This window comes from Drosophila miranda, chromosome 4 (genome assembly GCF_003369915.1).
Source record: "Drosophila miranda strain MSH22 chromosome 4, D.miranda_PacBio2.1, whole genome shotgun sequence".
Lineage (NCBI taxonomy): Eukaryota > Metazoa > Arthropoda > Insecta > Diptera > Drosophilidae > Drosophila > Drosophila miranda.
Genome location: NC_046677.1, coordinates 28,371,853 through 28,393,521, shown reverse-complemented (window position 1 = coordinate 28,393,521; position 21,669 = coordinate 28,371,853). Strand labels below are relative to the sequence as shown.

General features: G+C 46.8%; 1 protein-coding gene across 10 annotated transcripts in view; it reads left to right on the top strand.

The window, feature by feature from the left end:
- Positions 1-21,669, top strand: part of LOC108163685 (acetylcholine receptor subunit alpha-type acr-16) — a 97,401-nt gene that overhangs the window by 11,595 nt on the left and 64,137 nt on the right. For all 10 annotated transcript variants that reach the window (XM_033393079.1, XM_017299112.2, XM_017299113.2 and 7 more), the window contains exon 3: positions 5,519-6,584. In XM_033393079.1, coding sequence (XP_033248970.1) covers positions 6,518-6,584 — 67 coding nt within the window. In that variant the 5' untranslated portion in view covers positions 5,519-6,517. The remainder of the gene's footprint in view (positions 1-5,518; positions 6,585-21,669) is intronic.

Here is a 21,669-nt window from a genome sequence, read left to right as displayed (position 1 = left end):
TTGGCATTTTTGAGGAAGTTGCTGAAGTTTCTTTCGGAACGGAATTCCCACGATCTTTGGCAGTTTTTGTGGTGGACTTTTGGAACGGAATTTGATTGCCAAAAAATGCGAATTGAGAGTCCGTAGTCTGTGGTACGGGGCTCGGGACTCGGGGCTCTGGACTCGGGGCTCGGAGGATGGACGTTTGCCATTTCGGCCGAAAAGTTCATTTCCCCAGTTGTCAACAGTTTATAATAGTTTTTCCTTCACTCGATTCCCTCGCTGCAGTCTCCACCTCATTTGTTTGATGTATTTCCTGCTTTCCATTTCCATCAGTTGCCCCTGCCATCCCCACTCCCTCTACCCACTCGATGTCCTCTCTGGGTGCTCTCTGGATACTGATGCTGGGATTCCAGTTGGTTTATTTCATTGCAACCGAACTGTCGTATGCAAATCTGCTTTGCTGATTAAACCTAAATAATGTTGGGTCTTTCCTTTGCTGCTGTGGCCTCCCCCGAGATCCCCACACATCTCCCAGCTCCCATCTTCCATCTTCCATCTGGCATCTTGGCAGTCCCCCACTGCCACTGCCACTGCCAGTGCAGCCATGTCTTTGTCTTGGCTGTCTGTCCCTTTGAAAGATGGCCAAGTCTCTGAATGGGGATCGCTGTATCTCTTTCTCGGAGTTGAATAACTTTTTAATGGAGTTGGAGCTGTTATATGCTATAACTATATATCTGGAAAGTTATTTTATGCCCGGATTAGGGGTAGTAAGTAGTTTCCCCTGAAATAATGTTTATTAAATTCCATTCTGTTGAATAGTTTCCTCTTCAGTAGGTTTTGTGTGCCTTTAGAGGGCATCAAACTTTCGCATTCTCGTGCCTTCCTTCCGTTTGCTGGTGGCTGGTTGCTTGTTGCTATTCCGTGCCTTTCCCCTGCCCATTTTCCCCCATTATTCTTTCTGGGAAAATCTGAGACAATTTTCAACTTATAAGAGGCCGCCTGCCTCCATTCGTATAATGGGCACAGAGTCCTGCATCCTGCAGCAGTAGCATGCACAGCAACAGCAACAGCAACAGCATCCGTTTGCCGTGTCCTGGCGGCCACTTGTTGTTGCACTTGCACACATACACACACACATGCATTCTCAGCCATTCTCCTTTTTTGCAGGATGCCTTTGCTGTGTTTCCTTTTAGTCTGCTGTCTGCTGCACGTACTACAACATTTCCAATTTAATTTCTCTGTTTCTGCATCTGTGTGCGGGTGTCCTGGTGTGTCCTGATGTGTCCTGGTGGGTGCCTCTCGGCTGGTGGCCATTCTCTTTGTCTTTGTTTACTGTGCCATTTCCCGCTTTCCGCCATCAAATTAACTTCTCTCTCTCTCTCTCTCTCTCTCTGTCCCCCTCTCTCTGGGTATCTTTTACCCTTCTATATGTTTTCCTGCAATAGATTATAGTTGAATATTTTTTGGTCGCAATTTTAATTACACTGCGCCAATGGCTGTTAAATTGGTTCTAATGTCAGCAGCTCATCATCATCATCGTCATCATCATCATACAGATACATCTGCATCCGCATCCGCATCTCCATTCTCTCCCACTCGTCATCATCATTGTCATCCTCATCTGAATCCACATCCACATGCACACCACCATCAGCATTGCCATCAGTAACGCCATCCTCATCATTATCGATGCGATGTCTGACCCAGTTGGTGTGGATGTGGCGGATGGGCAACAGGCAGGCGTCTCCCCGCAGCCGTGACTGGAGATGTGTGCGTGACAACTTGTGCGGTCACGTGGCTGCAGTTTAGGCCCTGGAATAGCGACAAATATCATTAATCTTAATATATTTTAGTGGGCTTGCTGGGCTCTTTCTGAATCATCATTTCATGGTGAGTCTTTGAGTCCTGAAACCCAGGGATTTCTCTCGTGATTTGTGTTCCCTTTTGGCACGGGTCCATCTCCTTCGACCATCAGCCGCGCAACAAATAAGCCTCACTCTCTGTCTCTGTCTCGGTCTCCGTTTCTGATTCTCCTTCCTCTCTCCCGGCTTTTCCCTCCTCTCTTGCTGCACTTTTCTGCATTTCCCTTGTCGTTTGTGCTGTTGTTGTAATTACATAGCACTTGTTGTTTTGGCTTTGTGCTAACAAAAGCCTTGACTCCCTCATCTCCACCACGCCAAAACCACCACCCACCCGCGTAACTCCCAAAGCTCCCCTGCATCGGTGCTGCTGCTGCTGCCTGCCTCAAAAAGGGGCACCAATAACCGCACTCGAAAGCCTGCTTGCTGCCGCACAAAAGTATGCAGCAGTATTTTGCCGAAATGACTTTTGAACCGCTCGCCGTTCATCGATGGGCAATATTTGTGCATCGGGGGTGTTTGAGTGTGTGTGCACGAGTGCTGGGGGAGTGTGTGTGATTGCAAGAGTGCATTGAATTCTGTGTATGTTTATCGGCAGTTGCTTGAATGAATGAATGCATGAGTGAATGGAAGGCCAGAGGGAGAGTCAGGCCACCTCTTCTGTGTCTGTGTCCGTGTCTGTCTGCCTGCCATATCGAAAACACTCTAAAACTCTGAATTGAAGCCTCATTTTACATGCAGTTTTACTTTGATTGGCTCTCGAAGCGCACTGAACCACCTGATTAGCAGGGAGCCGGGGCAGGGAACCATCGGGGGGCCAGGGAATCTGGGCCCATTGTTAGGATCTGCTCTAATTCAGCTCGAAATCCCCGATAAGTAGCCCCCTCCTCCCCAAAGCATAATTTGGAGGCAGCTAAAGCCATCTCCATGGATTACTCCCGTGGATGTGTGTGCCGCTGGAGGGTTCAATTATGAACAGACGACCGCAAAAAGTTAAAACCCCAAAGCGGATACTGTGGGCCACTTACCACACGGGAGTGGTGTGTGTGTATGTGGCTTCCGTGGCAGGTAATTTGAGGCCGTGCAGCATGTTAAAAATGCAACCAGCACAGCTAGGCCCCAGCCACAGGGGAGCCTCAGAACGAGTCCCGAACCAGAGGCAACTTTTAGCGCGTTTTTTGTCGCGCCTAAGCGGTTGCAAGTTTAACCCGTCCACAGGAGGGGAATGGAAGAGCAGGGGGCGACTGCTGCTTGGCTGGTACCCTTACTCTTTCCAATTTCAAGGCTCATTGTGTATGTGGGAGATTGGCGCTGCTGGAGCCTCAGCCTCAGCTTCAGCCACTGCCAGATCTACCGCCTGCCACTGAGGTTGCCTCTCATCATTGGCGAAGCATTAAATTGACTTTGAAACTTTTTACCTGCCAGCTTTGTGCCACTCGCACACACACAAGGACACACATACACACACACAAACATGTAGCCAGCAAATTGGAACGAGCTGAAACTAAACTTGAAATTAATTAACCGCGACAAGGGCCAAGAGTTCTCCACCCTCCCAAGAAGAATGGAGAACCCTAGCGTTTGCTTTTGCCTTTGGCCACTTCCAGATACACACGCACACGCACACGCACCAGCACACACACCCACGCACAGAGGGAACATAACTCATAAAACCTCTAATTACACAAACAGCTGACGCAGCCAAAAGATACTTCTAGAGAAACAGAGAGAGAGAGTGAGAGTGAGAGTGAGAAAGAGTGCTGGTGGTAGGCACTTCCCTTGGGGGCAGTGTTTGAAAGTAGCTCTCTCTTTCTTTCTCCCTCTGTGGCTCCACTCGGCTCCACTCCAAATAAGTTGAATATTTTAATTTTCCATCATAATTAATGCTCTTTCCAGCCCCCCTCGCCTAGAAGTAGTTTATCCCTCAGATGATGGGGTCTATGCTCTGTGCCGTTCTCTGTCGCTGCCTTCCTCTGACTGCCTACTCTGAGTGCCTCTGTCTCTTTCGCTCTGTCTCCCTTTGTGGGCATCGAGCACGTGTAAATTATTGTGGCTTTCTGTGGCAGTGATGCCCGGCGCCGCAAAGCCATGCTGCGATACTTCTACCGAGTACTCTGTAGGATTTGAGGGTGTGTTGTGTACGTCACAAAATCAGGTGGAATGGGCTCCCTATAGACTGTAGAAATGGTCTCTCAAGAACTAGTATTCCACGACATCCTGTTGTCTTTAAACCCCAGAATATGGAAGAGTAAGCTGTGGTATTGGCTGTAGCTTTTTTATATCTGAGAGTAGCGGGTACTCCCAGCGTCGAAGTACTCGATAATTCTGGGCATTCCTGCTGGCATCACTGCTGTTTTGTTGCTTGGCAGCATCGCTGGCGCTCTTGCCACACGCCACACGCAGCCATGCCGCCGCCGCCGCATGTATTTCAATTACTGCATTTCTCTGCCTCTCCAGAGCCAGCACCTCCTCCAGAACATACCCTCTCTGGCCCCAGCCGTAGCCACTGTTTTAATTTGCGCTTCGCTTGCTTTTGTTATTTTTTCTGCTTCTGCCTCGCATTTTTGCATGCCCTTCAGGGGCGGAGAGCAGAGGGTGTTATGCTTTTGACTACATTTTTGCCACGCATGTCCTTTTGTCCGTTTCAAATGGATATGCCAGGGTATCAATAGCTTCGACCCTCGCAGATGCCTCTCTTTTTTGTTGTCCCCTTGTTTTTTGTTTTGCGTGGCTGTTGTGTTTTGTGCGCCTCGCGTTTTTACGCAAATTCATTGTTTTAATTTACTCAAGTTTGTTGACCGAAAACAAAAACTAATCAATGGATGCTCTGCTACCAGTGTGTTAGGGGCCCGCTGTGGGGGGGGGGGGGGGGACAATGGATCTAGAGGTGGAGCCTCCGAGGTGACAAAGCATCGGCCCCGCACGCAGAAATTGGGTTAAAGAATAACAAAAACAACCACCACAACAACAACAACAAAAAACAGCACCACTTAATGGGGTTAACAGAATATATTTTTTAATTAAACATTAAGTCTGCTCCTCCAAGTTTTTGCTGTTGCTCTGTTATCTGCTTTTTTGTGGTTCTTTCTGGCCTTAGTTCTCCGGTTTTTCATGTATTTTGTGGGACTCTTCTTTGCGGTTCCTTTTAAGCAGTCCGCTAAGTTGTGGCCGAAAGGATTTGCCATCAAAGGGACAGGACTAAGATACTGTATATCCGCGAAAACCTCAAACACGGAGAGTTAATGAATAAAGAGGGGAATGCAAATCAGAGTAATTTCGAGAGTTACTGAAAAGCTTTTAGTCTTTTTGAAGAAAGTATAATGGAGGCAGGGTATGGGAAAGGTAAACCGATTTGAAAAAATGGAAATGCTTTTCGGTAAGATTTCGCGAAGGATATCTGTGGGTTCTCTAGTACAAATTCAAGCAGAACTTTGGTTAAATTTAGTGGATATTTTAGACAACATTTGGTAGGAGACTCAAGTACATATATCCTTGAATAAAAGCATATGTCATTTTTTCACTGCGGATTGACATTGGAGATTGAAGAAGAAATTTCTAAAGAAGAATTTTAGGTGATTTTTTCGACGATATCGACTTCTATATATTCCATTCTCTATTACAAATATTATATGTATATTTTTAAAGTATTATAATCCACTATTTTCTACCATTCACAGCTAAAAATTAAAAAACTGAACGAAACAACGATACTAAACTGAACTCAAGAAGGATATAAAAAGGAAAGGATCATTATCAACAAGAAAGAACAACAACAACTGCTACCTAAGGTTTCTCAAGCTCCAAAAACAAACAACAAATAAATAAAATACCATAAAACAAAGAGAAAAAAAAAAAACAAGTGCAAATTATGTAAATTAAAGAAAAAGCAAATACGCTAAGGGGAAAGGAAGAAAAGCAAAAGCAAATGCAAACGAAAGAGAATTAGTCAAATAGAAGCGGCAGCAAACAGAGGGAGAGAAATATTCACAAAAAGATCTGTGACCAGGCAAACCGGAAATTAAATCTGCAACGTTTCTGCCCCGAAAAGACCAGGAGACCGAAGACCCGAGACCTCAGAGTCCAGACCCCAGACCCCGAAAAGGAAGAGGAAGCCGCAGCAGCCGCAACCGCAGCAGAATCCGAGTCGAGCAAACGGAACACGCGTGCCAAATATTTGCTCAAAAATAGGAGAATAAAATAATAATCAAAGCACCGGAGAGGAGAGTATCCCAGCGAATTGAGAGATTTATACGGCAGGAGAGCGGGCAAATAGTGGGTCACGTTTCATGAGCGCTGCAGCAGGCTCCGAGAGCAGGGAAAGGCCACGGACCGCCTTCACCGGAGGCCATTGTTGACACTCGCTCTGAACTCTGACCCTCCGCCGTTGGTGCGTCTCGTCTCCGGTCCAAGCTCCAGCTCTTTGTCTCAAGCTTCTGCTCCCGCTACCGCTCCCGCTTTTGTGCTAATCATCGCGGACACAGCGAACGCCGACTGCCTGAAAGGAGGTGACGGAGGAGAAACCCTGGCCAACTATTTAACCAAGGTGACGAGGCAAGGATTGCTTGTCCCAGAGGAGGAGGAGCAACAGCAACAGCAGGAACAGCAGCAGCAGAAGGCAGTCGGAGGTCAGGCAGCTATTCAACCCAGGAGGCAAGCGAAACAAGCAAACCAAGGACATGGACTCCTCGCTGCCGTCGTCTCTGTCGCTGTTTGTCCTGTTGATCTTTCTGGCGATAATTAAAGGTGAGTGTGCCACTCCTTGCATCTCTAAGGACACCCTCTCCGACACCTTTGTTTGTCTTTTATCCGACAGTCCAAAGAACTTTCGCTTTGCTGATTAAATTGCCGGGAGAAACTCTGAGAAAAGTGGCGTTCAATGGGTGGGAAAATTGTTGCACTTTTCACCATCTTCAGCCTGAATCTCTCCAGTACATCTTCCACCAACTGAAGAGTGGAACGAGAATCTGGAGGTTAGATGCCACAGACTAACATTTGCGTTAACAAGTGCTTGGGGTTTTCCGCTTTCCCCCGCTGAGAGCAGCAAACAAATCCCCGCACTCATGTCCCACTATCAATTTCAAATGCGAAATCTTTTCCAATTCCTCCCTTCCTCTACGCATAAATCTTTCCTTGCAAGGTGACACTCCACGGCCCTGCGACCCTCTCTAGCATTATTCAATTCCGCATCCGATTTTTCAATTTCCTTGCGAGCATTTTTACGGCGCTTTAACCAGGCGGCGTTGGCTGCCACAGAAAATGTAAAAAAGTCAAAGCCAAAAAGCACACACATTCCCACACTCTATTCTTCAGATATGTGTATATATCTATGTATATATGTGCCGTAGAGGGGTGTGGGTACAGTCGGGAAATTCCCACGCGAAGCGGACCATAAATTCACATGGAGATCGCCCAGAGCCAAACTTGGCCATATTTTTAGTTTTCACTGCTCGCTGAGCTGCTCGGCAATTGCCAGGAAAAGCGGGCGGAAAAAAGTTGCAAAAACAAAGATGGTGAATAGACCCAGACAGACAGACAGAAGGAGGGAGGGAGGGAGGGGGGACGACAAAGAAGCGTAGAGCAATAAGACAAATATTCAAGTAGAAAAAACACAATTGTCATACGGAGGACGACGGAGGAGCCCCAGGAGGCCGCACTTCAAATCCGCCATCTGCTCCCCAGGGGGGACTCCACCGCCTCCACCGCCTCCACTCCTCGAGAAAGAGAGAGAACAAAACACATGCGTTTCCTCCACTTCCTTCCCACTTTATATGGTGTATATCTGTCCTTTTTTTTTAAGTTGCATCGAGAGTTGAAAAGTTTTCTCTTTTCTTTATTTTTTATTTCATCCCGGGCCGTAGCTTTGGCAAAATGAAGTCTCATGTGCCCTACTGTTGACAAAAATAACAAGCTGCGGCACGGCGAGGCACGGCACGGCGCGCGGCTCTGTTCGAGTCAATTCTCTCGCTTGTTCTTGCTTCCAAGTGTTTCCACTCTGAGGGGATGCACATGGAAAATGTTGGATACTCGTACAGTAAGGAATACTGTAATATCCGCAAGTAATAGGGTCGTTCAATTAGAATGCTTGAATGCGGATTTTTATTGAGTATCTTTCAGCTCTTCGCCTAGGGTGCAATTGTTCTTGTGTTTATCGGAGAGCGAGTGTTCTCCCATGCATCTTAGGAAATTCTATGAAATTCTGCCTGAGTGTTGGGGAAATTCCTGATAGCTGATCTTGATAAACAATATTAAAATATTTATATATATAACAGAGAGTTACATATTCTTTATTTCCTTTCAAATATCTCCTCTAAATCGATCTAATGTCCTAAAAATGTAAGAATTCCTTGTTTCTTTGGTAGTCTGTTTGTAAAAGGGAAATAGTTAATGTACTTGAGCCTTTGAATTCTTAAACACTTGAAAAAGCTAAGCAAGTACAGCCTCGAAAATGAGCTTACGGCTTAAATTGGCCTTCCACATCCTTGAGTTTTTCATTATCCGCCCAATGTAAACAGCCTCTCTGTTAAAACACACTACTTATTATATAGTGGAGTTTCTGGGGAAACAATAAAAGCTTAATTCTTATCGTCGAACCAATCAATTAATCCTAATTGCTTCCTTTCTGCCTTTTTCTCTGTGAGATGTTGCCCAGTGGAAACGCATGGAAAATGTCTGTCCTGCTGCCCTTCTCTCCTCTCCTCTTTGGTTCTTCGTGGCCCGTGTGACAGGTCCCGGCCTGGGCCTGGTCCTGGTCCTTGTCCTGGTCCTTGTCCTGAGCCCATTGTCTTCTTGTCGCTGAAAAGTTATTATTTAAGCATCGCTAAGGGAGTTGACGAGGAAATCTTTGACTTTGTACTGACCTGTGCTCCGTGCTCTGTACTCTGTACTCCCCTGCTCTGTATCCCATGTGTACCCTCTCTCCTCCCTTTGTTTTCCGCTTCTGATTCTCCGACAGAGACTAATGAAGACACAGCAATCGCATCGGTCCTCGGATTGGGTTTCGCTTGGCGGCAAAAGACAAATATTTTCAATAAGCTGCCTCATCGCAGCGATATCAAAGTGTGCACTGATTGGAAAATCAGCAGCTTGGAGGAGTACGGGCAGAGCAGAGGGGAGCGGAGCGGAGGGACACAGCCAGAATACAATAATTCAGCATTCAATGTTGAGCGTGGCGTACCTATCAATCGTTACGGAAAATGGGCATATTGTGTATTGTATTCCTTGGAATGTATTTCTTACTGAACGTAAGATTGTGCCTTTCTTGCTGGCTAACCTAAAAATACATCTGATTAGTGGGTATCCTGCAGTCGCTGTGGAGTCTTTTGTGGAGCTCCTTTGCTGTTTGGCAGTTGGCAAACGCATAAATTGTGCGGCATTTCGGGTCCTGTCCTGACTGCAGCACCTTGACAGTGTCAAGCGTTGCCATTGCGTTGGGACCCCATCCGCCAACCTGCTGTCCTCTGTGTGCTTATATATGGCCGGGTCATATATTTTGTTTTAAGGCAAGCCGTTTTACGCATTTTCGTACATTTAAATGACATAAATTCCTATTGGATTTGCGCGGCAAAGCCACGAGGAAGCCTCTGCTCTATCTCCCTCTTTCGGCTTTAATTTACATACATTCATTTTGCCGCAGGCCAAAGAAAGAGGAGCCTGGCTTGGCCATAATATATTTGTTAATATCCCTGCTAATATCCTGGAAGAGAACTGCCCCACGCAATGTGGTAAACTTCCTCCTGGTTTCTGGCCTAAGCCCAACTTTTAAACTTCATACTCGTCCTCGTACTTCGCTCTCGTACGGGCACTCTCTTTGTGTGGCAGGTAAAGCGGATAACCCACACCAGACCCTGCCTCTGCCTCTGCCTCTGCCACCGACTGCGACTGTGACTCTCACATTGGCTTTGGCTCCGGTTAGAGCTTCCGGCTTCGTTTCGTTCCCCGTTCCCCGTTCGCCGTTGCGTTCCGTTCTGTTCGGTTCTCCCCGCTTGGTGCACGCAGGAGGAAGTTTCAAGGTTGTGGCGCAGTTGGAGCAGGACGAAAGTGGAGCAAGTTGCAGTGCAAGGAAAACAAGTTCTAGTTGCGCGCTCTGCACTTCCGTGGCGCCACCGACAAGGGATAACCTTGTCCCAGCATTGCACCCACCCAGAGCTAGCGATGGGAGCGTGTGTATCCGTTCGTGCGTGTACGCCCGGAGAGCGTCCCATCCGCCCTGCTTGCGTTGGGGGAGGTGTCTAATCCCCGAGCTGCTAAAAATCCGCGCCTGCCCTTGGGGGCACCTGTAGGCATCCTCCAGCCAGTGCCGGCCCCTGTCTTCGTCTTCGTCTTCGCCTTCGTCTCCAGCTCCCAGTTCCGCCTCATTGTCATCCTTGAATGACTCAGCGATGCCGCCACAAAAGTTTGCAAATAAGTATTTTTTATACGGCCAATCCCAGTGCCTCCCTCACACCCACCCACCCCCTTAGACTCGTAAAAAAACACACACTCAGACACACTCAAGAGAGAGTGTGAGAGAGAACTTAGTGCCTGCGCCTAAATAACCGTAAACAGCACTCGTGGGCCCCAGACAACGATAGGAGGAGAGGGGGGGAGAGCAAAGAACAGAGAAGAAACAAAAACTGGATAAGCATAAATTTGCTGTAATTTAACGCATTCAATTACAAAAACAAAAAGAAAGAAGATGCTGAAAACAAAAAGCAAGAAAGAATAAAAAAATAATCAAGGGTGGGGGATTAGGTGTGGAGGTACGGAAAGGAAACGACAGGGGGAGAGTATCCTGCAAGCTGCGCGACTTACTTAAAAATGTCATAAAAACGAAACAAGTGGCAAGAGAGGGGAGGAAGGTGGAGAAGAAGACAGACTCCACCTTTCCGCCCTTACACCCCCATTCGTCTTACCTGTCCTTCCCTTTGTCCATTGCTCGAAAGTAAATTTCGGTTTACGATTTCGTATTCCATTCCGAGGACATTTTACATCGAAATTACCTTTTAAAGGCCTTTGCAATCAGATGCGTTAGATCTTGTTTTAGTTCAATCTTTGATTAAAACCCGCACAAATCCGAAATGATTATGGTAATGGGAAAAGCCTCTGAACCTCTTAAATTTACAAGACAATGTCTGACAATGCTTTCCAGTATAAAATTGAATAGTTATGACTATTTTTGATCATTTTTAAAACATTTTCTTAAATATTCTGATGTTGTATTTCTTTGCGAACATTCCTTTTTTATGGGCAAACCCCAATTAATAGCCCTCCAATTAACGATAATTTTGTTTTTACGGCCAATCGTTTATATCCCTCCTCGAGCGGGTACAAAGTTTTCTATAAAATTTCAATCTATAAATCATTACGAACATACGATAAAAGGCGGGTATTGATTGTAAAACGAGTGTTTAAGACTTATGAATACATTTAACGAGAGGTATATTTGTTAAGTGGTGGGAAATGTTTGATTAGAATTCATTTTTGTTTGATAATATGCAAGAAAATACCATAGTTTTCTGTTCCCACACAGCTCTCAACCAGGACACGTTCGAAAAGGTTAAACAAAACCACGAAAACCGATTAATAATGACGAGAATGATCCCTGAAATGGTACCCTCTCCATATCCAGCGCTTCCCAGGCGCACAGTCCAAAGTATCTCTTAGTAAATACATCCCCTGATGGCGTAGTTCTACGACGAGTTTCGCTCCTTGAAGAGGGGGGCCAGAAATTAAAAGTGTTTTCTGCGGCTGTTTGCCAGACACTTCAATGCCCTCCAATCCCCCAATACTCTTATCCGCACTCCCGTGCACTAAAAGCTGTGGATCGGCGGAGCGGGGGAGCGTTTAAAAAAAAGAAAGAAGGTGGACAAGAGAAGAGTTGGGCCGTTTTGGCGGGACCTAAGCGGGATGCCCTATAAAAGGTAAAAAATAATTGTGCCCATGGCGACTGCAAAGCGAATTACAAACAGGCAGAGCAGCAGCCCGAAGGCTCAACGAAGGGGCGCCCTAATGTATGCAATGGCAATGGCAGGAGCCACTGCGAGCGTCGAAACCGGCAGCCAAAATGAAAGTGAATGTATAGCGGAGATGTGTACGAGTATGGATGGCAGGGGACACAGACTGTGGGACTGTGGCAGCCCAATTGACTGACTTGGGTTGTCTCTAGTTTCCCCCAGCACGAAGCACACCAACACCCACAGCAACCACCACCATCCACCACCCCCCGCCCAAAGCGTGTCTGTCGAAAAAACAGACAGAAAGAAAAACATGCAAATTTCGCCTGGCTGGCTGCGTGGAGGAGGCCCACAGCGAATTTTACTTTGTTGTGCGTCGAGATATTTGCATAGTCCCAGGCTAGGGCGCTGTTCACGAGTCCCCAGTCCAGAGTCCTGGATCCTGGGCCCCAATCCTGTCTCCATGGTGACATTAACAACGTGGAACGTGTGGCGAGGTTTGGGGGCCATTGTGGCGTGGCAGGTGAGAGCCCCACTCTGGGCCGCCCCACTCTGGGCCTCCCTTGAGCCCCAATTTGAGTTGAATTATTTGGCCATATAATGAATTAAAATCTGGAATTGAGATTCGTTTCGCATCCAGTTTCCCTTTTCAAGGATATTCGGGGATGCGCATGTTTATTCCCGTTTCTTTTTCCGCTCAATTCCAGGAGAGAGCACCACCGAGGAGAGAGAATGAGACCTTTCCGAGAGTGAGAGAGAGTCGAATGCGTGGGTGCGTATCTCTTTCACTCAAAGTCCAAGTCCTGTTTTGGCGAGTTTCATTCAATAAGTTTTCCCATAGATACATATATACATTCTATGTATGTATGTGTATAGCAATCAGTGTGTATGCTATATGTGCGAGTATTTTCCTTTGTTTTCCCAGTATGGGTAGACAGCATCAAGTGTGTATTTTCTTTTTGCTCTCATAATTGACAGACAGTTGAATTTTTGATGCGCCTCCTGTCTGGTGCTCTTGCAGAAGGATAGGTAGGGGCGCAGGTAGGAGGGTAGGTGGGGGCGTAGGTAGGGAGAACTTTCACATTTCCACTCCCATTAGCTGCTGTCAACAGTTACTAGGGAAAGTGCAGTCCGTAAAGTGCGTTACTGTGTTTGGGGCCCCAGCCGTTTAATTGAGACCAAAACGGCAGCGTTTTAATTAAGAAATATGCACACAGACAGCAGTGGCGGTAGATTCAGAGTCAGATTCAGACTCGGAGGCAGTGCTAGAGGCAGGAGTCAGAGGTCGGGATTCATCGTGCAATTGTCATGGCGTCCCACAAGCATGTCAAGGATGTCGACGCCATCTCGTCGTCGCTTGTCCTCAGCTTGTTATTGCAGGTGCATATCCCCCCACATACCGCACCGCACCGCACCACAGTACATACCACACCATGGCACAGCACACCTCAAACCCGAGCGACGTGTCCTTCAACCTGGTAACCTCCTAACCAACCTAAAAGCCAAATGGCGTTTGTCGCATCAGCCGCTCGTTATTCAGGCGGGGGACTCCCGGCAGCTGGTAGCAACAGCAGCAGCAACAGCAGAAGCTTAGAGGAACATCATCTAATCGACATGGCAGCGGCGCCGTTGCCGCCGCCGACATCCTGCTGACTAAGTGCCAAACAATGAGCAGTACCTCTGCCGTCTGCGTTTCGGTCGCTTGTCTGGTATTCATGTGGGACCCGGGACTGGGGCTGTGAGCGACTACGACGATGATGGGGCTGCCTAAAATGTTGATCGCTCCACCACTAAGTGAAATGTGTGCTCAAGGGGCTCCCTGCCCAGCTGGGCTATGATTCTGGGGCTGCAATGAGAGTTAGAAGAAATAAGCTTTTGACAGGTGCAGCTTTAACAGTATCGATTGGTTTCTTCGGGGGTTTCCATTTCAAAAGACTCTTAGATCGGTAGATATCTTTCTGACAACTCATCCTGTGATGTCCCTGACTCTGGCCATCAGTCAGGAGCATAAATGTCGCATATTTTGTATTATTTTTAGACTGAATTTAGATTTGTGGCTTGATTTATGGTAGTGTCCCTTCTCGCCTGTCAGTCTCCTCTTCTTGTCGTTCTGCTCGCAATGGAAAACGACAAAGTCCATTAACAAAATAGACGTAGAACACAAAACGAAACCCCACTCGAACCCCCTCCACTGGATCTGTGGCTCCTTTGCACTCGTTGCATGCATGTGTTGCTCTGCGGCGCACCTTGGCCCCTTAATGTATGCAATAAAGCTCAAGTGTAGACCGTCCTTATCCCCATGCCCAGCCCAACCCCAACCCCAAATCCTCCTTTTCTGTTGCTGCCGCTGCTGCTGTTCGCTGGCTTTCGGTGTGTGGCACACACTGCTAAACTCATCGTTGGAGCTGGGTCCCGTAGCTAACCTTCACTTTCACTCACACTCGCTTGCGTGTGGCATGTCCCCCGCCGCTCGTCCTGTGTCCTGCGTGCGTGTGGCACATTGTTGCATTTCACGTACGTACGGGGGTACTATATTGCATTGTTGTTTCACCTTCTTCTCCATCTGTAGCCCCCCGCAGCGTCTCTCTCTCTCTCTCTAAATCCCTCTCTCTCTCTCTGACTCTGACAAAGCTGTTGCAATGTGCAAAATGCTGCTGTTGAAAAGTCCTTGTTGTAATTACATTTTGTTTTACTCGTGTTGAGGTTTTTTGTACTCTCACGACGACCTTTTTTACTTCTCCCTCACTCTCACTCTCTTTCTCTCCGCTGGCCTTTGTTTCTCTTTGCTGCAGGGTATATTCCATAGAAGAGTGAGGTCCCTATTTGGCACCCAATCCTTTCAGTTCGTAACTAGGCGTTAATAGATTCTTTCGGTTTTGCGCCTTACCTTTTTTCTTATATACTTTGCCTAGTTGTTTATGCAAGTGGCACGTAGGGAGCGGCAGGGGGAGGGGGAGGGACAGAGATGGGCATGGAGGCGACACTGAGTTTGGGGATCCGTGAAATTCATGCGTGATTTTTATTGTCGTGTTGTGTGCACATAAAATCATGTTTATGCATGTCCCATTCTCATGCTCTCTCTCTCTCTGTGTTACTCTCTCTCTCTCTCTGCCTCTGCCTCTCCCTGTCCTCTCCACCCTGCTCTCTCGCATGGATAGCAACAAGTTACAACAAGTTACAACATCCCACAGCGATGGGCTGCCATGTCAATGCCACGCCCCAAATGTGGCACTGTAAAATTGTAAACTTTATTGAATTTCTAGCATTTTATTGTGTGTAAAATTTATCGTTTCAATTATTCAGCAAAAAAGCGTACGAAAGAGATGGATACAGAGATGTTAGACCAGACAGAGACAGCGCGTGAGAGAAAGAGTACACATACGAATGCGAAAGCGAATAATTTTGTATATTTTTACAAAGCGACAGGACCTTGACTGAACGAATGCTTGGCAAATGGGAGAGAATACGAGTATACCGCATTGACTTTGACATTTATCGTCCAGGACGAGGAGAACCAGAGCCCAGAGTGAAGCTCACGAATGTCCAAGGATTCGGCTGGGTGGTGGGGCAGGGCAGGGCAGGGCAGGGAGGTCCTGCCCTCGTGCTCGTCTGTGTGGGTTGCGTTGCGTGTGGAATGAATACATATTGAGCAGGTGAAACGAAGCTGACAGATTGGAATTGATTGTTATCTACGGTGAAATGAATGGGCCTGCCTCCTGCCAGCCCCCTCATTGCTTCCAAGGGATTTAATGGATCAAAAGAAAACGAAACGAAACGAATCGTAGCAGACGGTTCTTTAGCAGCATTCAATCCATTAAAAGTTGTTCAATCCCCTGTCCCCAGTCGCCAGTCGCCAGTCACCAGTCACCAGTCGCCGGTTATCCTCCGCTGTTGTGTCTGCTAATTAACATTTAATTATAGTTCGAGCTTTCAGCGGGACGTATTGTAGAGTGGCTCAAGCAGTGGACGTGGACGTGAACGTGGGAAATGGGTCAAGGTTGAATTGGGTCAACTACAGAAGCAGCTACTCTTGAGTTGTTTGCTATTTTAAGTGTGTCTATCTGTTTCAGTCTCTACCTCACTTCCCCTCTTTCCCCATCTTTCAGTCTCTCTCGCTCTCCCCCTCGTTCCACTCTTTCCCGCAGTGTTGTGTCCTTCAGGTCCTGCGGGGGCAACGACAGTTACAGTTGCAGTTGCATTTAACGTTAGCTTGTTAGCTTACAACTAAAAGCTTTTCACGGCATTAAAGCCCACAGCCAGCAGTGGGAGGAGCAGGGGCAGGAGCAGCATCAGCAGCGGGCGAGAGAGAGAGAGAGAGACAGAGGGAGAGAGAGTATGCCACGAATCTGACTACCACGAAGGAAGAGTGAATTTAATGGCGGGGAAAATTAGTTCATTCCAAAGGGTTTATCCTCTGTCCTAAGGATGCTTTTCTGCGGAATTATTTTTCTATTTACTGAATATTTCTTCAATGTTTTGGAGGATTGTGCCTCTATCGGAATCCGAATGCGAATGCTCGTATCTATCCAATTTCAATCGGAAATCGAAGCAAAGAGAAATACACTTGATTTTTATTGCTGAGTCTCTTCTTCACCTCTGCCTCCTTCACAGTTCTTCCCTCAGTATCAATATTATGAGATTCCATTGCCTCCAACTATCATAGTTCCCCACTCTCTCTCCCGCCCATATTCTGCTCCTCCTCTGCACCTCCTCTGCTCTTCCTCTGCTCCTCTCCTCCCACGCATCTGTCAAACAATCTGATGACTGAATCTCTGAGCAAAGGAGAGGGAAAATATTGCAAATGTAATATGATTGGTGATGGTTGATGGTGTTGCTGATTCCGAAAGGGGGGCGGGAGGAAGGTGATGAGAGTGGGGAGAGTGGAGGGGAGAGGCCAAAAGGCGGAGGCGGTTCGGCACACTCAACCATATACTCGACGTGCCATATACCAAATAAAAAACCAAGCAGAAATGAGTGGAATGTCGACCGCAAGAGTACCCTAGAGTGGGGCTAAAGAGGGGAAATCGCCGATGGAAATATGAGAGGGTAAGGAGTACGGAATGAGTGCAAGAAGGAGCAACATAAAGAGTCTACCAATTCCGACATAATGATATTTGTTTTGCTCCTGGAAGTTCAAAGGTACTTCATTGTCCCACATTACAGGGTATCGCTCTCTCTGCGTCAGGGTGTGCCTCCAAATTGATTGTAAATGCCAGGGTAAGCCGATGGCGGCGGTTGAATGCCAGAATACTTTGTGCCTGCCGTCCATTCGTCCTTCCGCCCAGCCCGGTCTCTCACTCTCAGTCTCAATGTCTGACTGCATGGGTGTGTACGTGTGTGAGTGTGTGCCTGCGTGTGTGTATATGTCAATGTTTGTGTGCATGTGTTTGTTGGCAATTTCCGCTTCTACATTTCCGTTCGTTTTGTCACGTAGTTTATGAATGAATTTAACTGCCGTCGGTGCCGATGACGACGACAACGACGACACGACGACAACATGGAAGGATGAAACGGTGCTGAGGGGCGGGAGACGGAGAGGAGACTGCCATAAAGCTTGTTGATATGTTTTAATGAGCACTTTTTACATGCACATAAATCGCCCTGCCCCCGTCCCCGTCGCCGTCCCCGTCCCCTTGGGTACTCCCTGCCACTCGCATGTGTTGCATATATGGGATGCTAAAAACCCTACCGCCTGCCTGCCCAACCAACTGAATGGCACTCGTCGCACATTTAAAGGCCGCCGTCCCCTGCCTCTTGCCCCTTCCAAATTACTGGCTTGCAACTTAGGCTTTTGCTCACTTGCCACCCGGCACGCCCCCACTCAGTGGCCGGCCCCCTACCCCGCCTCCCACGCTCATGACAAAAGACTTGGTCGAAAAAAAAGTTTTTTAATTACATTTTTCATTTCCTCTTCGCGCCACATTACGTATACGCATATGTGTCCCGTCCGTTCGAATGGGATTGTGGGAAGGTGAGGTGAGGAGCAGTGCGGTTTGGTCGAGTGTTGGACTCGCGATTGGCCGCATACTCTGACAGTTTTTGCAGCCAATAAAATGACCAAAAAGCTTTGCCTTATTGGCATCTGAACTGAAACTGAACTCTTTGCTGTAATATCCCTTAACGTATCCTGAGAGATTTCGCTGTGCCAGCGCTCCCCTGCTACTCTGGAATGATTTAGCGATTGGTCTGTCACTCATGCTCCTCCACTTCTGCCTGCCTGCCTGCCTTGTTGTTGTGGTCCCTTTGTACGTGTAGATAGCCAACTAGTTAACCGGACTGTTGCGACAGCTTTTGGCCATTCCTTGCAAGAGAAGGGGAGTGCAGAGAAAGAACTCTCTGCAGCAACAAAGCTGTCAATAACAAGTGTAGCCAATATGCTACTGAAGATGCTCCCACGGATGGCGAACTCTGTCGAGGGTGGATTGAGGAGTGTGCACTCACAGCCAGATGTCTTCATCTAGTAATCCCATTAAGCCCCTTCCGATTCATTATACCTTCTTTTCAGCAATGGAAACTTCTCTGGAAACCCTCCCTGGACTTATTTTATGTTCTGCTGCCGTACTTTGTTGCTGTTGTTGGTGGTGTTCTCGCTTTGTGGCCATGTCTCACGACTGCTCAGCCAAAAATCCATCGACAACTTGTTAGATGTTGGAGAAATGGCTGTGTGGCTTCCGTCTTTGGACCTTCGAGCCCGAGAGATAGAGAGAAATAGCTGGGATATATGGAGCGGTTAGTGGTGGAGATGGTCAGCCGCAAAACGATTTATGCTCGGAGAACACTGAGAGAATGCGAAGCTAAGAACAAACTTGTAGATTCTAGATCTCTGTCTTGAGCACCCCATTCCTTTCTCTCTGTGCAGTGTGCTGTTCTGTTCTGTGCTTCTCTGTTCTGTTCTCGTCCTCGTGTGCCACTGTTGGACTGACTTAAGCTCAGGGATACACTCGGTTTGATTTCTCATTGGTCTTCGTCTTCGTCCAGTCGTGGCTACACGTAGTCGAAGCTGGGCCAGCGGCATTTTACTTATGAGTGTCATGCGTCGCAAATCTCTGCACAGCTCGCAAGATACATTGCCATGCACACAGATACAGCCACAGCTACAAAGGAGCGAGCGATACCACCAGAGACACACAGGAGATGTATATTTTTTTTCGGTTGGATGGTTTGTTGGTTGGTTGGTTTGTTGGTTCGATGGTTGGTTGTTTTTGGGAAGAAGCCGGGGTGCGGAAGAGTCCTGCTCAATGCATGTCAATTTGTGGTTTCTTTATCCGGCTCTGCAACTCGTCCCCGCTTCCTCTTTCCTTCTGTGAGTTCTGTGATTCTGAAACCGTGAAAATCGTTTATGGCCGAGAGATCTGATCAAAGTCTGAGCCATTTACAATATTTATGTGATTTGAATGCGGGCTTGGATTTCGGGATTTGCTCGGGAACTTGCAACTGCCACACATACAGCGATCATGCGGGTGTCCTAATCTCCCCTATGCCCCCTCTAAACCCTTGGTACTTTGTAATGCATTTCCCCTTTGAATATCACTCTGTGAAAGGGATACACAGAGACAGCACCCACAGCAAGACAAACTCCTGCAAAAGGCTGTGCGAAAAGGGAGAGAGACAACAAGTTGGCAAATTTATTTGCGTTTATCTTTGTGCCAAAGTTTTTGGTTAACGTGTTTGCCATTGTCAACAACTTTGTTGTGGCCTGTGCTCCATGCACCACTCAACCAAGCACCCGTCCTGCCCCGTCCTCCCACTACCCTCTACCGCCCTCTACTACCCCCTATGGTAGTGCCATCTTTGCAATTGCAATTGCTTTTGCCAAGTTTTCTGGCCAAATTGTTTGTTTTGTTCGGCGCGTGCACTTTTTTGAGTTTTTGGTGTTTCGTCGCTCGTCGCTCGTCGCTGTACGTTGTTCGTCCTTTGGTTTGTGTGGCGCGGCGTGGCGTGGAGGGGAATGAATCCCTTGTCAGGCACACAATGCCACGCCCCGTGGCCCCCTATTTGACTTGTTGTATTGCCGTTTGGAAAGCGTTGAATTTTCCCCCATTTTGCCGCATCACGATGGGCATTTAAGTCAAGCGTTCAATGTTTTTCCATGCTCGATTCCATGTAGTATCTATAGGAACAGAACACCACCCTCCCACACACACACAAATCTTAATCTATGTTTTGTGGCTTTTGTATTTTCAATTTTGTTGCGCAAACAGAAACCAATTGCGAAATGCATTCGAAATGTCGCCCAAAAGTATTTTGCTTGCATTTTATTTGCATTTTGCGCTCTGATTGGCCCACAAAAATCACAAAAATAACACAATTCGTATATAATACCAATTCTTATGAGAATATGCTGGCGAAAGGCTTCGAATTTCCTTCATTTAATTGATTGGAATTGCAGGTTAAGTCCTTGATACGAGGGTGTGAAAGGAGAGCCAGAGCTGGAGACGGAGATGGAGATGGAGCCGGAGCCGGAGCCAAAATAGTTGACAAATGGAATTCGATATGCAATGTAATGCGATATTCGGAAGTGTGTGGAGGAGGAGGCTTTCAATAGGGTTTAGGGGAATGGCTTAGAATCATTGATGGGAACTCACTCTCAAGTGCAGTGCATTTCATAGCTGTAAGGCGATTGAAAGGTTTCAACTTAGTATTAGATAAATCATAGAGCTAAATGGTAGGCTTGTTTATAGACGTGTGCACATATCTCAGGCTTCCCCAAAGTATGCCGTTCTTACACTTGCGAAACGGACTGCATCCCCCACAAGGAATACGAATTTTCGGCTGCAGTTTTGATTTTATTAAAGAAAACTGAATACTGAATATGGGAAAAATTGAATATCTAAAATTCCATATAATCCAATCGACTCTCGTTTTCGGGCCAAAAATTCTCTTTGCATGTATGGAATAATAAATGTTCAGGGTGATTCGAAGTCGTTTTCCACACAATTGCTCCAGAGGTACTCTCTCCAGTCTCCAGTTCGGAGAATTTGCCGATAATCGGGATGGTATTTGACATTTGGGAAGTGAACCATCTGGCTTTCTGTCTGTCTGTCCCATAGCCATGGCAATAGCTATTCACAATGCGCTCTATGGCTCTATTAATGTTAACTGTATTACCCCAAACACACACACACCGACACACGTCCAGAGTCCGGAGTTTTTTCTTGCAACGTACCTCGTATATTTAATCAGCTTTCGTTTTACCTTTCTTTTACTTACAGGTAAGTGCTCATATCCTTTCGCTGTCAACTTTAAACTGCAATTTGTGGCACAGAGAGAGAGAGAGTGAAAGATGAAGCGGAACGACGAAAAAATGTCGCAAGTATGAGCCCTAAAAAAGCACACACACCCAGCCCCATCCGCATCCGCATGTAAGGATATGGTGTACGAGTATGTGGAAAGTAATAAAAAAGAAACCTTGACATAAACCTTAGAGATATGAGCAAAAAGTATGCACATCTAACGCACAAAAAGTCTAACAATAACTGAGAGAGGAGAGCAGTAGCAAGAGCAGCAGCAGGAGAGAGCAGGAGTGATGCTGGGTAGTAGCAAGGAATGAGGCAGAAGCAATCTGCCTCAACTTTGGTAACAAGTTTTTGTTATTGTTTTCATGTTTGTGTGCGTGTGTGTCTGTGTGTGAAGGCAGCTGTCAAAAATCAACGCAAACGTCAACGCTGAAAAGCTACGAAAAAAAAGGAAGAAAGGTTATCGTTGTAGTCCGAACTTTGAGATACCCTTTGAAAGACCAAGACTTGTCTGCAAAACATAGGATATAGTCATCTGATTGTATATAATATATCTCTATAAATTATATAATTTATGGCACCTGCTTCTGACGGTTGAAAGAATCAGTTAAAAATCAGAATACCACTTTAAAGAAGGGTATACAAGAGGGAACACACACA